The sequence below is a fragment of the Alexandromys fortis genome, unplaced genomic scaffold (assembly GCF_014885135.2).
Source record: "Alexandromys fortis isolate MF-2015 unplaced genomic scaffold, M_Fortis_MF-2015_v1.1 scaffold_204, whole genome shotgun sequence".
In the NCBI taxonomy this organism is placed as follows: Eukaryota; Metazoa; Chordata; class Mammalia; order Rodentia; family Cricetidae; genus Alexandromys; species Alexandromys fortis.
Window position 1 is genome coordinate 2,303,602 of NW_026068116.1, and position 17,351 is coordinate 2,320,952.

A 17,351-nucleotide genomic window follows, 5' to 3' on the forward strand; every position below is an offset into this window, starting at 1 on the left:
AATATATAAAGTCTTCAATACTAGAATCTATGGAGGTACAGCTACACTTACTTTTCAAAATGCTTTTTGAAAGCTAGATTTGCATTATAAACAAATTGTCCCATAGTGAAGAAATTGCTAAATACTAACTGATAAATCACCATCCCTTTACACTCACCGGGTATAAGGAAAATATCAAATGACTTCAGATTTGACTAATATTATTATTAATTGTACCTACAATGCTTGGCCTCATATCACAGAGCCTCTACAGTGTGAGGGTCCAGGCACTCCAGAGAATTCATATGTCTAAAACCCGTACACATCTGCCAACTTTGACCATATCTTTCCTACTTCCTGTACTGACCTTTACCCACTTCTCATGCTTATTTCTCAAGATCCTTACAATATCTCCTACAGCTTCTACTCCTATTGCCAGCATATCAATGTTTGAATACTGACTCCCCTTACCCATTTGCCTCTCCTACTGTAATCCATGGGTTCTGCAAGGGATGTGCTAGCCCTGTATGTAACAATACCCTGGGTGATAGATATAAAAGACCTACTCTGCCAGGAAGGAATGAAACAAGAATCGCACACCCCTAGCACTCAACACACTTTAATTAACAAGTTCACATGTGCTTTCTTCTGCAAAGCAAAAAGAAAGACACTCTCAAGGCTCAACTCATCTTAGACGACGGGTCGACGACTCCTCTGCTATGCCTGAAAGCATGCTAAATAAAGTGGGTAAGCACAGGACTTTCCAACTTGATTTTATTTAATTTGTTCCCTCCAGCATATTCGAATCGAGCAGAAGACAAGAAAGCCTGGTGTGTATTAGTTCCCGTTTCCATCCTTAAACACCTGATTGAATCTATACAAAAGAGGGTGGGTTACTTAGCATTCTTCGTTCACTATCAGCTTAGCAGGAAACAGAAACCCAAGCTGAGACACATCTTCCTTGCATCTTGGAGCAAATGTTTTCACTGTTCAATACTAATTGAGGCTGTTTTTGTTGAATACTTGGTTGGCTGTGGTTGGTCAGTCGGTTGGTTGGCTGGTGTTTGTTTGTTTGTTTGTTTGTTTGTTTGTTTGTTTTGACACAAAGTCTTGCTAAGTGGCCCAGTGTGGCCTTAAATTCATGAAACTCCTTATGACACCTCTTGAGTAGCTGAGATTATAGCCATGTGTCACCATATCTGGAAAACGAGAAATTTTGTTGAAAGAGTACATCATTCTGATTTATTTCTTGTCAATAGCTTGTTCTTCCTTTTATAACCCATATGATATATTCTTGGTCTGTAGTGCTCTAAAATTTCACCACGATGCACCCTGATGTGGGTCTTTTTCTCAGTGAGGGCTGAGCATCAATCAGGCCTTCCTAGTATCCTCACATTTGGAACTTCATATTTTGTCTCTACTGACCGTCTCTCTGGCTTAGCCACCATTCCCCGAAGACTTCACCTTGCCTTACAGGCCTGTATGTAGAGGAAAATGTAGTCTAGGGCTGAGGAGATACATGCTTGGCAGTTAAAGTGTTCATAGTACAAGCAAGAGAAACCGAGCCCAAATCCCCAGAACCCAAGTTAATGCCAAGGAGGAGTGGCAGCCCAGAGCAGAGATGGCATTCTGGAGCAAGCTGAGAAGCAGACTCACTGTGCAGGGGAGCTCTGTGTTAGACTGGGGGACCCTGCCTCCAAGAATAAGATGCAGGAGCAATAAAGATTAATAATATCAACCTTGAGCTTCTGCACCCACGTGTGTACGCACACGCACATGTGAACGCGAACACTCATACACACATATGCACACCACACGCAGGTATGGAAAAGGGGAAAAAGCAGTAGCGGTCGTGCAGACTTTGCCGTGAGCACTGAGTCTGCTCTCAGGCTGTCACCTCTGTTTGTGTCACCCCCTTGCTGCTCCTACTACACCCTTACCACATGTTTTGGCCATGGCACCATTAGTTTCTCAACATATCAATTCTCTATAATCTTTGCATCTCTCATTGTCAGCTCGGATCTCATAGCCCCAGTCTACAATCACTCTTATAAACATATTTTATCTGAAATTCTCCATTTTAAAATCTGAGAGCTGCTTTAAATGCTTGGCTATAATAAACAAATCACTGTCAGGGAAAACCTAACCTATGACAGGTTCCGCTCTAAAATACAAGATCTGAACTTCCTGTGGAAACTTGGCAAGGCCTTTTTCCTCCAGAGTTTCTTATCCTGCAAGACACCAATGTCATGCCATTTTTATTTTCAAAATGTGGATAACATCAAAGCTCCCTTACCTTCCCATCAACCGGAGAGTTTGGCCTTGCCCAATCCTTCCTGTTCCAGGAGTTACAAAAGTATCCCTGGGTCTGAGAGTGCAGCTCAGAGGGGAAGCAAGAATTTGGTGTGTACAAGGCCCTGGACTCATCCGACAGAAAGAAAAAATAAAAGTGCCATATAGCATGCATGACTGTCAAGCAGGTTTCTAAAGGAAGTGACTGAGGGTCCTCTACAGCAAATATCAGCCACAAGCTAAGGACAATTCCATACACCATGAGGGTCATGTGAGGAGAAGAGGCACTGTGTCCTTCCATGTGGTGGAAACCTGGCAATCCGGATTTTATTTCATTTCTTTTCTTTTCTTTCTTTCCTTCCTTCCTTCCTTCCTTCCTTCCTTCCTTCCTTCCTTTCTTTCTTTTTTTGGTTTTTCGAGACAGGGTTTCTCTGTAGCTTTAGGGTCTGTCCTGAAACTACCTCTTGTAGACCAAGCTGGCCTCGAACTCAGAGATCGACCAGCTTCTGCCTCCCAAGTGCTGGGATTAAAGGTGTGTGCCATCACAATCTGACTCAGATTTCTTTGTGTGCTTTTTACAAAAAACTAAAATGCCAAACATGGGTCAGACACAAGGGAACCAATACACCAAGAGTGCAAAGAGGGGAAGCAATGTCTCCCTTAACTCCATAGTCTGACTTCCACTGACATCTTCATCACAAAGTCCTCTCCTAGACAGAAACCCCATCTTTAAAGTCAAAGAATCAGCATAGAAATGGAGCAGCTGGCCTTCAGGTTTCAATCCGTGCACTCCTTAGCTTTCCTGTTGAATACTGCCTTCCTGTGTTCTGTCAAGGCCGGACCACGAGCAGAGATGTGAACAAGGTGGCTATATCTCTGGTGTTGGTGAAGAGTAAAGAATAGGAGGGTAACAAAGTGCTCCAAGCCACTTGTCTGAAGAGAACAATTACAGACGCTGTAGGAGATAAATATGTTCAGAGATACAGAAAGATAAAGTTTGCTCTTTAAATGGCTTCAACTGAAGAGTAATGATAGAGCACAAGCAAGGGGGGAGGGGGGACTGGAGCAGCGGCTCGGCCACTGAGATCACTTACTGCTCTTGCAGAGGACATTGGTTCGGGTCCTTGTACCCCCATACAAGCTCAAAACAATCTGTACCTTCAGATCCAGGGGACAGAACCTCTTCTGGCCTCTGTGGCATGAGGCATGTGTATGGGCTTGTGTAGGCAAACACTGATACACATATAAGTAAAAAATTAATCTTCAAAATAATCAAGCACCATTAACTCAAATCAGAATTTCTACAGTTTACAAAAGAAAGATTGGTGACACTTTTTTAGTTTGATAAATTAAATAAGAAAATGCATCAAAATGATTCCAACATCCAAATGAAGAGTGAAGCCAAGCACAGCATAACAACAGCGCATGCCTAGACTTAGCAGAATGGCCAGGGAACTAGAAATTTGCCAAGAGTTCAGACCTCATCTTAGACATAGTCTATGTGATCGCCAATGTAATGACTGTAGTCATGACTCATCAAAACCTCATCTTAGAAATAGTCTATGTGATCACCAATGTAATGACTGTAGTCCTGACTCATCAAAAAGACCACAGAAAGCATGGAGTTTTCCTCTCTTTTTTTCAAAGTAACTTTTATTTTTGTGTGCTTTACACTAGAATGTCTACCTGCATTCAGGTTTTAGTCAGCAATCTATATATCCTAGAAGCTTATATGATCTTAGCTATAGAAACATAGTCAGTTCCAATAGCAGGAAGTATGTTCCTACTAACAATTTTCAGTTTCAAAGAAGATGTCTTCACTTCCTTCATCCTGTTATTGCAAGACTGCAAACATGACAATATGACTATAGATGTAGGGCAAGCCAACTGCTAAAATTACAGGATGGCTTTTGTTGCTGTTGTTGTTTCGAGACAGGGTTTCTCTGCAGTTTTCGAGCTTGTCCTGGAACCAGTTCTTATAGATCAGGCTGGCCTCGAACTCACAGAGTCCACCTGCCTCTGCCTCCCGAGTGCTGGGATTAAAGGCATGAGCCACCACTGCACAGCTCTATAGGATGGTTTTTAAAGTTTACGGTAGTGGAGTGCAAACTCAAGGCAAGCACCCTACCCACAACATTACAGATTTTTTTTAAACTGGCATGTATTCAAACTATTTCAATGTACACACATATACACACACACAATTTATCCCAATGAAATATAAGTTACTAGCTTGTTTATTTCTATGAAAGTATATAGCAAAAGAAAGGTTAATTCTATTAATATAGTAAACACAACATAAGTTTTAAATCAACTAGTTTCAACTATTTTACTCATATAAAACAACTAAATTATAAGGTATATTTAAATTGGAATTCAATCTTGGCTATATAATTATTGGATTTCTATCTGATATTAGTCTCAGCCAAAAACAATCATTCATTTCATGTTCATTTCTGTCAGTGGTTTTGGTGTGTGTTGTCAACTTGACATGTTCTAGAGTTATCTAGGAAAGAAACTCAACTAAGAAAAATGCCTTCATCTAGATGTCTGTAGGCAAATCTGAGGCCATTTTCTTGATTAATGATTGACTTAGGAGGGTCTAGCCCATGAGTGACAGTGCTGCCTCTGGGCAGGTGGTCCTGATTATATGAAAGCAAGCAGATCAAGCCATGAAGAGCAAGTCAGTAAGCCACCCTCCTCTGTAGCCTCTGTTTCAATTTGGCCTCCAGGAGCCTGGCATGAATTCCTGTCCTACTGCCCACAGAGACGGAGTATGACCTGAGTTATCAACCCTTTCCTTCCCAAATTCCATTCAGTCACAGTAACAGAAACCCTAACTAAGAAATTGTCAAGTAGGGATATAAAGATAAATATGAATATAGCTGATACGTAATATAGAGATAGATAGATGATAGATTAATTAGATGATTGATATATTGATTGATAGACAACGGATAGATAAATAGACAGACAGATAGATAGACAGACAGACAGACTTTTTAAGCTGTCCAAGGTAGAATATGTCTGAACTGTAAGCATGAGAGAGGCTGAGTCAGAAAAGTTACAAGTTCAAACCCAGGCTGAGTTTGATATATTGGGGACTCTGTCTCATAAAACATTAAAAAAAATAAATATATACATACATATGCAAAAAAGAAAACTAATTTTAGTATTTAAGAGTTCTTGAAACCCAGATCACTGTAAGTGTATCTTAAAATAATTTTAAATTCTTGAAGTTCCTTTCAAACCACCTACACCCCAAAAACTAAAGGTTTATGTCCATAACACAATCTAGTCTCCACAACTCTCATACCTTACACACGTGGCTCTTGTCTGTCTATACCTAGTTAACAGCATCTGCACCCTTTCCACAGTTCATGGTTCAATATAATGCCCCAAGCTGGAGATTTCAGCAATGGGAACAGCTCGGTTCTACTTACGAGAAGTTCTGGAAGCAAGAAGAGTAACTCGAGAGCCGCCGAGGAGACGAAAACCCATTACATTCACCTGATCATCGTCTGACTGATTGGCAAAGTCTGCAAAGAAAAGGGAAACATAACCGTCCACTGAATCACAGAATAAAGACTAATATTTAAAGTAGGAAGCTAAGTTTTACATTATTAATATTTAAAATGCACATATGAACTACATTAACTGATCTTCACAGCAGCTTCCAATTGCTCAAATTTCTGTCTCATAATAACACTCCTGGAATGAAATCATTTTCCTTATTTTTTCATAGATGAGTGCAGGTGTGAGAGTGAATATGCGCAGACTAAATGTGGGAAAAATGTCATTCCAGACAGCATCTGTGATTTGCAGACATCTACAAAGATGTCTGAGCCACCTCAGAAGACTGTGATGGACACGGCAGTGCATGTCAGTTATCCCATGTCAGAGAGAAAAGAACTCAATTGTAAGGCCAACCTAGGATACAAAGAAAATCTACTCCCCAAAAGACAGAGACAGGCGGAGAGGCTGAAACCAACAGCAGCCACAGACAAAATATACAGGAGTGTCAAAATAGACAATTGTGGTAAAACTTGGCAAAGTCTACAAAGAAAAGGGAAAATAATCATCTACATAATCACAACATAAAGACTAATATTTAAAATAGGAAGCTTAGTTTAAATATTAAAAATACACATGTGCACAATATTTGAAAATCTTTGTACCAAAACTAAAGCAAAACAAAGACAAATTATCCCTATTGGAATATTCTAGAGAATCGACAGCATTCACTTTATACTAAATATAGACATTTCCCTTATTATAAAAGGATTGGATTCCAATAATCCCATCATAAATTTAAAATACCATGAAGTAAAAACACACTTAATACATCTACCCTTCAAACATTATAAGTTGCCTCACCTGCAATTGACGAGGCTCCGAATGTTGATACTCACTGAGTTGAGAAAAATCAAACAACACAAATTCTGGTCCTTGAAGAAATCAACTTTACACTAAATTTCAAAAGGTTTTAATGTGCGTATTCTTAACCTTTAAACTATCAGTTGTACTTTCAGACCTTCATCCAAGAAATGATCATAAATTTGAAATAGTTTTTTGCAAGGAACCTATCACAAGACTACAATGTAAATACCTAAATTTAGAATATGAGTCAGATGATTTCATGGTGTCCATTTATAATAAAGCACCATGTAAGAATTAAAGTTACAAATGGAAATATTTATGGTCTATAAAGATGTTTCTAAACAATGTTAAAGAAAATCTTTATGGGAGGGATAGATGCTTACAAAAATTATTTTAGCAATATTAGGAGAAAGTACAGAAATAGATGTATGCATTTCTGGGTAGTAAATTATTAGCTGATCCCTTGTATGAACTCATCTATTTTTTAAACTTCTCATTTATTTGTAATAAAAGCTAAAATCACTCCACATATGCCCTACATTTCTTTAAAAAAGTAGACAGTTAATTAGGAAGAAACAGAGATTTAAAGTTATTTCTTTTGTATGTGAAGCTCATTAATCCATTTCTTTTAGTAGAACATATAGATTTGAAATAGTCACTGTAACTAATGTCAACATATAAGAACCTTTATGCTTTATAAAAACATGGTCTGTCTTACCAGACAAACTCCCTGGTCAACAGGCTACATTTCTATTCAGTCTCCAGCTGAGCTCTGTTTATGCTAATAAAGGTCAGCTTCTCCGAATCCAATACCTACACATTATCAACAGAATCAACAAATTCGCTACTGATCAACATCTAATTTCCAGCTGTGTCCATGGCAGTTATGCGAGGTGCTACAAAGGGAGAGGTTCCTTTTATGCATTTGTGCAGTCTAACATTGTTACAAAAGATGGGAAGAAGGAGGAGAAGGTGGAGAGAAAGCAAGAACAGGGAGGAAACTATTTAAAAAACAACTACTCACTATGTACACACAAACTCAATTCAAAATTAAGACTTGAATGATTATTTTTAAAAAATACTTCATTTTAGAGATTATTTCTCATGGAAATACACAAATGAAGGTTTTAAAACCTATGTCCAGGCTGGGTGTGGTGGCAATACTCAGGCGACAAAGGCAGGTGGACCTCTCTGAGTTCAAGGCTAGCCTGCTCTACAAGATGAGGTTCAGGATAGGCAGAGTTACACAGTGAGACCCTGTCCAATATAAGGACCATCATAAGTAAGCCCTACTCTTAAGGAGAAACAAGTTAAAAACATTTTATATAATAACACAAAGAGATGCTTGCTACAAATGTCTCAATGTTATGAGAAATAGTCTGGATTCTATATCCTACACCTCAAATACAAGAGTAAGGATACACCTCATAGTGAACACAGCTAACTTTTAATAAAGTACGTTAAAAGGCTATTCAATTCTTAGGTTTTTTACTTTGAATTCCAAGCCATCTGTAAGAAAGTGAATAGAGCAAAAGAGAAGGCAGAGAGGTTGTAAGAGCCAAAGGTCTGGGATGATTCTAAGGAAAGAGTCTTCCAGGCACAGCAGGACTGACGGCCAGGTGAACTCACAGAGACTGTGACGGCGTGCACAGAGCCAGCACAGGCTCAAGCCAGAGGGGTCCTAGCCCTGAGAAGGGGAAGAAGACATGAGCTCCCTGCCCCAACCATGAAGATATTTGCAGCTGGCAGCTGCTGACACAGGGAAAGTCAGTTCTGTCCAATGAAGTGTTGCTGGCATATGAACTATATGTACTCCAGGGCGGTCCCCATAGCCAATGGCTGGCCAACACAAAACAAACTATGATTTTGGGGTGGGGGGTGTTTCATTCTCTTTTGGCGTTTTTGTTTGTTTGTTTTATCTTTTGCTTGTTTAATTTTCATTTTTGCGGTTTTGTGGATGGGGAAGTAAGTTGCATGGGTTGGGTGTTGGTGAAGATCAGGAAGAAAGTGAGAGAAGGTAAAATTATGATCAAAATATATTGTTTGAAAAAAATTTCTAAGAAAATAGAAAGTGGGTAGGTGTCTATTCCAAACTCGGATTACAATGCTGTCAGCTGGCCACAGCTGCAGCTCTTCTAAGATGTATAGAAAGTCCCAACACACTCAGCAGTGCAGAAGCCACAACGGCCACTCAGCAACCAGAACAGCCACACAACAGCCATCCACAAGACAACCCTCAAAAGCGACAGTGACGATGAGCAGTATTCTTAGAATAGTATATATCCAAGGCCTACAGCAACACTGAACAATATCTGTATTTCAAGCCAAAAATCCCAACCTGGAAAAGAATCATTTGTTGTTTGTACACTGAAGCAAGAATAAGATTATAAAAATGCTGATAAAATGTAGAAGGTGTACCTTACCACCTTACTGACGAGGCTGCTCACCTCTAAGCAGACACATGAGAGGGAGGGTCCTCACCCTACAGGTACAGATAGCCCCTCTATCACCTGCTGCTGGAGTATTCCACACGAAACCCCAACATTCCCCAGCTCCCTGCAGAGTGCATCCCAAGTCCCACCTGGGAAGAGGCCGGGCAGGCTGACCGGAGGCTTGTTGGTGTCGATAGTGAGTTTGTGGCTTGCAGTTTTTGAAGGCTGACCTGGTAGGCAAATGAGTTTCAGAGGAAGTCTAAATTTACATTGGATAACCCGAGGAATTCCTGAAATTACAAAAATAAAAATAAAAACGAATGTTTGACAAACATCTAGGAAGAGAAACTGTGTGTTCTGAGCAGGAGCACTAGGAAGTCTGCTGCCTGCCTCCATTTAGCTCAAGTCAAGTAACTGGTAGGCACTACTAGGATTCATATTTATTTCATTATTATTTTTTAGATGAAAGAGATGGAGGGAGAGAGATAGAATGCAAGTAAAAGAACAGAAATAAAAATATTATATTGAGTGAGGTAATCTAGAAAGAGTTTTCTCTTATTTGTCAACCCTAGCTCTGAACCTTTCAATGTGAGTATACAACCTGAGGTAACTGCAGATACAAGGAAGGGGGGGCATAGCATCATAGAGTATGGAGGGGAGCAGAGGTTCTAGGACAGGAAATGGTAGGGGGGTGGCACACGCCTTGAATCCCAGCACTTTGGAGGCAGAGACAAGTGAATTTCTGTGAGATCGAGACCAGCCTGATCTACAAGAGCGAGTTCCAGGACAAGCAGGGCTGTTACACAGAGAAACCCTGCCTCAAAATAAACAAAACAAACAAACAAAAAAAAAAAGTAGAGGCGTCCCAGATGACACAGTTGCTATTAAATGAAAAATAAAAAAATCAGGTGAGGAAGATGTACCTAGGTGAGGGGTGACACAGAGAGAGGAAGGAGGGATAAATTACCAAGGGTGCTTGAAAAAGCCATAGAAAATCATACTTTATGCTCAATCAAAATCACATATAATATACATAAATGTATTTGTATACAAAGATACTTTTAACTAAAGTTACACAGTCATGACGATGCTGCCCACATACAAACACAGACCAGCTATCCAAGTGCCTGACATGGGACACCTTTCAAGCTGTTTCAAGAAAAACCCTACAGCATACAGCTTATTGCAATTGCCCTTTGTTGTCTCCCAGAAAAAGGACTTGGAGGAGTCGAGCTGGAACTGACCTAGCTAGCTACCTGAGGACTAGGTCTTACAGTATGGCACGGAGCAATGCAAGGTGCCAAGAGAAAACAGCAATCGCGAGTCCTACAGAGGTTGTAATGCCTATAAATCACACACACACACAAATGACCAGAAAAGGAAAATATTGTAAAAGGTACAATAGTGGTGGCTTCCACCCTGGAAGTAACCCAACAGACATCTAACTTGAGGCCTTCTCAGTTGAGAATTCATGTCTGCTACTACCAACGACCTGTGCCGGGGAAGGCCATGAGAGCAAGAGAACCAACTACATTCCAAATACTTATCAACAGGTAAGTGTAGCCCTCAGCCTCTCAGTGGACAACAGGTAAGTGTAGCTCTCACTGTCTCAAGAAAGCTTCCTTTTCCAGAAGAAAGTGATCACTACAGAAAGCCACAAGTTGTGAAAATGCAAAGAACAATTCAACATAGGATACCTGTCCCCACTGAATACATCAACAATACAATACCTACACCTACAGCTTGGGGAACATTACAGAAGAGGAAATGGGAAGACTGTGAGGGCCAAAGGACCAGGATGTCTTCTGTGACACAGTCTTCCTTAAAATAAATAAATAAATAAAAATTTAGGGGCTAGAGATTTTAAAAAAGAAGACACCAGATAGTGGAGGAGTGAGGAGGAAGACGTGAACCTGGGGGCTTGGAGGGAGGGAAGACAGGAGTGAATATCATCAAAATACATTTTATAAAAATCTTAAAGAATTGATAAACATTTTAAAGAGTTGAAAGAAGCGTAGGCATGAGATCTATCTTTAAGCAGCGTATTTTTAAGACCCAACCCATCAGACACCATAAAAATCATTCAACTACTGAGACAATTCTTTATGCTTTTCAAAGGTCTAGCCTTAACCAATGAATATCAGTTAAAATTAGAGCAAAGAACACTCAGTTTTCACGAGACTCTGTATTATCATATCTCAAACCCAAGATGTTCTAAAACTTTAGCTTTTCTACATATTGAGGAATCAAATTATATTAACTATTTTCAATGAATTATGACTGTCAAAGTACAATGCACAGGAGATTTTCTGAGATTTATGACAACTTTACACATTAATATTGGAACTGTTACTTACGAGAATTAGGTTCTATCACAGTTAATTCACATCACAACTTTAAGCTCTAAGTTTTATAACTCAAGCCTAGTCAATTAGTCCTAAATGTTGTCAGTATTCATACAGAGACAGTTAAGCAGGGAACTGAATTAAACAACAACGTTGATTAATTTAAATCTCAAAATTATTTTAAAACACTTTTCAATCTTTGTAAAATAACAGAATGAAACTAAATTTATATGATTATTTCTAAATCTAAAAATCAGCTTGCTCCTTTTTAATTCTAGGATTCTGTTTTTGACACGATAACATGAAAGATGGGAACAAAACATAGCAATCTTTATTGTACTGAAGTCCCGTACAGAAACGGAATGCTCACAATGTCTCCCTACTTGGTGGGTTCGCACACTAAAGTCTTCATTCTCTGAAATCAGCGAGAGCTCTAAAATAGCAAAAGCAGAAGCAGTGAAAATATGGCTACCTGGCCCAGACAAGAGCCTTGAAATTAGAAATATATTGTGTCAAGTTGACTGAGTTGGGAAGCTTAATCCCCACTGACAATGGAGGTGCTTTTCTGTCCTTTCCTCCTCCGACAGGGAGAGAGCATCAGCAATGTGGAGTCGACTGAGGAGGAGGCAAGGAAATGCTCTGCAGGTCCTGTAGACCATACCTGCCATCCTTCGCAACACCATCTCGTCCCCATCCATTTTTAGCCAGCTCTGACTTTCTTCCTAACCAACAGATATTAAATTCACTGTGGAATTCCACTGTAAACTATAACAGGTATCACTGCCTGATGCGCTGTGAGGGCTCCAGGGTGTATGTGTTTGTACTGACAATGATGAAGTGTTCTGAGTCGACACACTATGTATTGCACTCGAAGACACTTTCCATGCCACAGCCATCAATTCCACCACACACGTAAAAAAATCACAAAGGGCTACCTTGCTAACTTTACAGAAATTCCCATATATTACATAGATTCCCAAAATTATGAAGATGAAGTCTTAAATAGGTCTCTACTATAATAGATAAGCTATAACTCTGGTTAATAGATAATAGACAAAATAACAAAACTTGCTTCTATCTCTTTAATCTTAAATGAGTAAGACAAAAAAATGCTTTTACCTTCTGGCTATTAAACACATAAAGACTACATACATACATACATACATACATACATACATACATATAGTTGAAAGTATATATATAAGTATATATACATATATATATACTTTCAACTGAATTCTAAGCTAATTGTTCAAACCAAATACATAAAACCTTGCTTCAAGAAAAACTAAAATAAAGACGTTTTTGGTGTTGCTCTTGGAACGGTTTTGAACCTGGTTGAAAAAGCCTAATTGGTCCTAACTCTTTGTACCATCAGTACTTATATATACATCCAACTAACTTCTAAGTCAATGGTTCAAACAAACTTTCTTCAAAAACTGTGTCCTGTCCTCTGCACCACTTGAACCAGCTATGTGGACTCATGATTTAAAAACTAGGAATGATTAAAAAACACTGGCTTTTTTAATTTATTTATTTATTAAAAGATTTCTGCCTCCTCCCCGCCACCGCCTCCCATTTCCCTCCCCCTCCCCCGCTAAGTCCCCCTCCCTCGTCAGCCCAAAGAGCAATCAGGGTTCCCTGCCCTGTGGGAAGTCCAAGGACCACCCACTTCCATCCAGGTCTAGTAAGGTGAGCATCCAAACTGCCTAGGCTCCCACAAAGCCAGTACGTGCAGTAGGATCAAAAACCCATTGCCATTGTTCTTGAGTTCTCAGTAGTCCTCACTGTCCACTGTATTCAGCGAGTCTGGTTTTATCCCATGCTTTTTCAGACCCAGGCCAGCTGGCCTTGGTGAGTTCCCGATAGAACATCCCCATTGTCTCAGTGTGCGGGTGTACCCCTCGCGGTCCTGAGTTCCTTGCTCGTGCTCTCTCTCCATCTGCTCCTGATTTGGACCATAAGATTTCAGTCCGGTGCTCCAATGTAGGTCTCTTTCTCTGTCTCCTTTCACCACCTGATGAAGGTTAATATTCAGGAGGATGCCTATATGTTTTTCTTTGGGTTCACTTTCTTATTTAGCTTCTCTAGGATCACGAATTATAGGCTTAATGTTCTTTATTTATGGCTAGAAACCAAATATGAGTGAGTACATCCCATGTTCCTCTTTTTGGGTCTGGCTTACCTCACTCAGGATAGTGTTTCCTATTTCTGTCCATTTGTATGCAAAATTCAAGAAGTCATTGTTTTTTACTGCTGAGTAGTACTCTAATATGTATATATTCCATACTTTCTTCATCCATTCTTCCATTGAAGAGCATCTAGGTTGTTTCCAGGTTCTGGCTATTACAAACAATGCTGCTATGAACATAGTTGAGCATATACTTTTGTTGTATGATAGGGCATCTCTTGAGTATATTCCCCAGAGTGGTATTGCTGGGTCCAAGGGTAGGTTGATCCCAAATTTCCTGAGAAACCACCACACTGCTTTCCAAAGTGGTTGCACAAGTTTGCATTCCCACCAGCAATGGATGAGTGTACCCCTTTCTCCACTGGCTTTATTTTAAACTCAAGAAACTGAGGAGAATGTAGGGGTTTAAAAATGGAAACAAGCTGAAGAGATGATTCAGTGTACACATGCTTATAATAAAGAAAAGAGAGGGGCTGGGGCCATGGCTCAGAGGTTAAGAGCATTAACTGCTCCCCTGAGGCCCTGAGTTCAACTCCCAGCAACCTCATGGTGGCTCACAACCATCTGTAATGTGATCTGATGCCCTCTTCAGTGTGCAGTCAAACATGCAGATAGAGCATTGTCTACATAGTAAATAAATAAACATTTTTAAAAAGAAGAAAAGGGGGAGTGGAGAAATGGCTCCATAGTTAGGAGAACTTGCCGCTCTTCCAGAGAAGCCAAGTTTGATTTCCAGCACCCACATGGTGAGTCAAATCCATCTGTAATTCCAGTTCCAGGGGATGTTATGCCCTCTCCTGGTCTCCTTGGGCACCAGGAACTGGCACAAAGTGCATACATACATGCAGGAAAACATCCATCCACATGAGAGAACAGAATTTTTTTCAAGGGAAAAAATTACATGTATTAATAGCCCCCCCCCTTTTTTTGAGACAGGGTTTCTCTGTAGCTTTGGAGCCTGTCCTGTAACTAGCTCTTGTAGAGCAGGCTGGCCTCGAACTCACAGAAATCCGCCTGCCTCTGCCTCCTGAGTGCTGGGATTAAAGGCGTGAGACACCACCGCCCGGTTTAATAGACTTTTGAAGCCTTATGTGGTGTCACATACTTTAATCCCAGCTCTTGGAATTTAAGTAAGAAGGATAAAACGTTCAAGGTCACCCTTAGCTATATATCAACCTCGAGACCAGCCAGGGCTACAAGAAGCCTTGTTTCAAGAAAAAAAAACTTGAAATAAAAACCTTTTCAGTGTTGCTCTTGGAATGGTTTGGAGGATGGCTGAAAAGCCTGGTTGCTCCTAATCCATTGCACCACCAGCGACACCTCCTCTGTGCTGTTGGCAAAAGCCGTCTGACTTGCTGGCTAGTTCAGCTCTGCAACCTCAGCTGGCAGAAGAGAAATGCTCATTGTTCGTTTGATTCCAATCCCAGTCTAGTCATTCATCAGTCTGACTTTGCTATATAGGATTTTGAATTTTTAAGCAAATATAAATACCTCTCTTTCATATGCTTCCTTTCCCATAATCCACTAGAGGAAATGGATAGTAACAACTACTACAATGCAATTAATCACAAAACCATTTATCAATCAGAGAGAAACCACTCCTGAATGAGCAATTTCCAATACTAAAATTCTAATTACACCTGGCACACACACCAGGCCAGGATCACTTTCAAATAGGAAGCCAAAAAGCGCTTGAAAAATAAAATGGGCAGTGTGTGTGTGCGTGTGTGTGTGTGTGTGTGTGTGTGTGAACAGGACAGTCACATCTATGCATTACACATCTACAGAAGACCTGCAAAGGCTTTCTGAGACTGCTGGAGTCGATGCAGCACGGATGCCCGGAAGCCAGGCCTCCCCGACTGCTCCTGCGGTGACTGCTACACACCGACTTCAGCTACAGTGGTGTTTCACTCTGCCCATGGCATGTAGCTTTAATGTAGAGATAGTGGAGGCTAACTCCTGAGGGACTACAGAAAACCTCACTCCCTCTCACTGACATGGGAGAACAGAACTGCTTCTCTGCAACACGGCCTGGCCAGACCCAGACAAGGAACGATCGTCTGTGAAACATAAAGAATGTATGTGAATAAGACCTGAGAGGAGCAAACTGGGGCTCTTGACTACTAAATACAGTTGACCATTTCAGCTCTGCTCCTGTGCATTTAATAATAATTCAAACAACATCAAAAGAAATTATCAAACATCACCATCACCTGTATACTGAAATATGGAAATTTCCGTTCTGATTTACACTTTTCACAGTCTGAGCTGAACTTAGGATGGAGGGGGTAACTATCTTTCAGCAACAACCTTTACTGATTCTTTCAAACTTACCCACTTGAATAAGAATACAGCAATTTACAAAATTTAAATTAAAATTGTATTAGGTAAACGCACTCTGGAGGATCAGAATTTAAATAGTATTAGGTTTTTATTTCAACTAAATATTAATTCATCAAGTAAGTTTCATATTACTAAGCTATACATCTACGAGATTATTAAGACACTGCTCAGGTTGGGCAGTGGTGGTGGCACACACCTTTAATCCCAGCACTTGGGAGGCAGAGGCAAGCAGATCTCTGAGAGTTTGAGGCTAGCCTGGTCTACAAAGCAAATTCCAGGAAGTTGGGACTGTTACACAGAGAATCCCTGTCTCAAAACATAAAAAGGACATTGTTTATATATCTATATCTATAGATATATAGATATAGATATATGTTTGCCTTCAGCTCACATGCTAATACAAGCTATATGACTCAAACTGTTGGCGTCATCAAGATTGTATGAGAAGCTGGGTGTAGTACACGCCTTTAATCCCAGCACTCAGGAGGCAGAGATAGGAGAATCTCTGGGAGTTTGAGGCCAGACTGGTCTACAGAGCAAGTTCCAGGGCAGCCATGGCTATCTAGAAAGACCCTGTCTCAAAAAAAAAAAAAAAAAATAGAAAGAAAGAAAAAGAGAAAAAAGAAAAAAAGACAAAAATTGAGCAAATGCTGCTGTTTTAATATTATTATCTAAAACTTGTCTTAAGGTATCTTCATAACAATAATCTCCTGTGTTAAATCTATATATCTTAAAAGAAAAGTAAATTAAGAGATACTTAAATGTCTATTTGTACCCTGATACTCTATAATTCAAAGATGAGACATTTATTTCTACCCTTAAAGAGCTCGCATCTATTGGAAAATGTAAGAAATAAATGTACACTTAGCACAGCCTGGGCATGTGTGTACTATGGCAAAGGGACTAACATCACTGGCTCAGGTAAGGTCGGCTTGGCCAGACCAATCTTCCAGGAATTCTGAATGAGACAGGAGGACTGGTGTATAGTAATGCACATAGCATTCTTTCAGACAAGGTCAGTCTATCTGAGCACGTAGGACATCTAAAATTTACTGACATGTACATGTCTAATTCTCTATTCTTTAATGTGGGCAAAATAATCTAATAAAGAACATGCATTAATGACTCTCAGCAAAAATTTACCAATGACATTTTTGATGTTTTTCAACACAGGCATTTTCAGGCTGATGAGATGGTTCAGCAAAACTGTTCTTCCAGTGGACTCAAGTTCCCAACATCAGGCAGATTCCATCCAACCATAATGCCAGCTGCAAAGGATGCAACCCCTCTTCCAGACTCAAGGGTACCTGTATTCACGCATGCACATACACCCACCAACCTGACATACATACACACACATGCAACTAGAAACAAAACAAATCTTTATAA

General features: G+C 40.0%; 1 protein-coding gene across 5 annotated transcripts in view; it reads right to left on the bottom strand.

Moving 5' to 3' along the window:
• Nucleotides 1–17,351, bottom strand: part of Bbs9 (Bardet-Biedl syndrome 9) — a 402,621-nt gene that overhangs the window by 195,500 nt on the left and 189,770 nt on the right. For all 5 annotated transcript variants that reach the window (XM_050124914.1, XM_050124916.1, XM_050124915.1 and 2 more), the window contains 2 exons: nt 9,233–9,373; nt 5,715–5,810 (listed from right to left, as the gene is read on the bottom strand). In XM_050124914.1, coding sequence (XP_049980871.1) covers nt 5,715–5,810; nt 9,233–9,373 — 237 coding nt within the window. The remainder of the gene's footprint in view (nt 1–5,714; nt 5,811–9,232; nt 9,374–17,351) is intronic.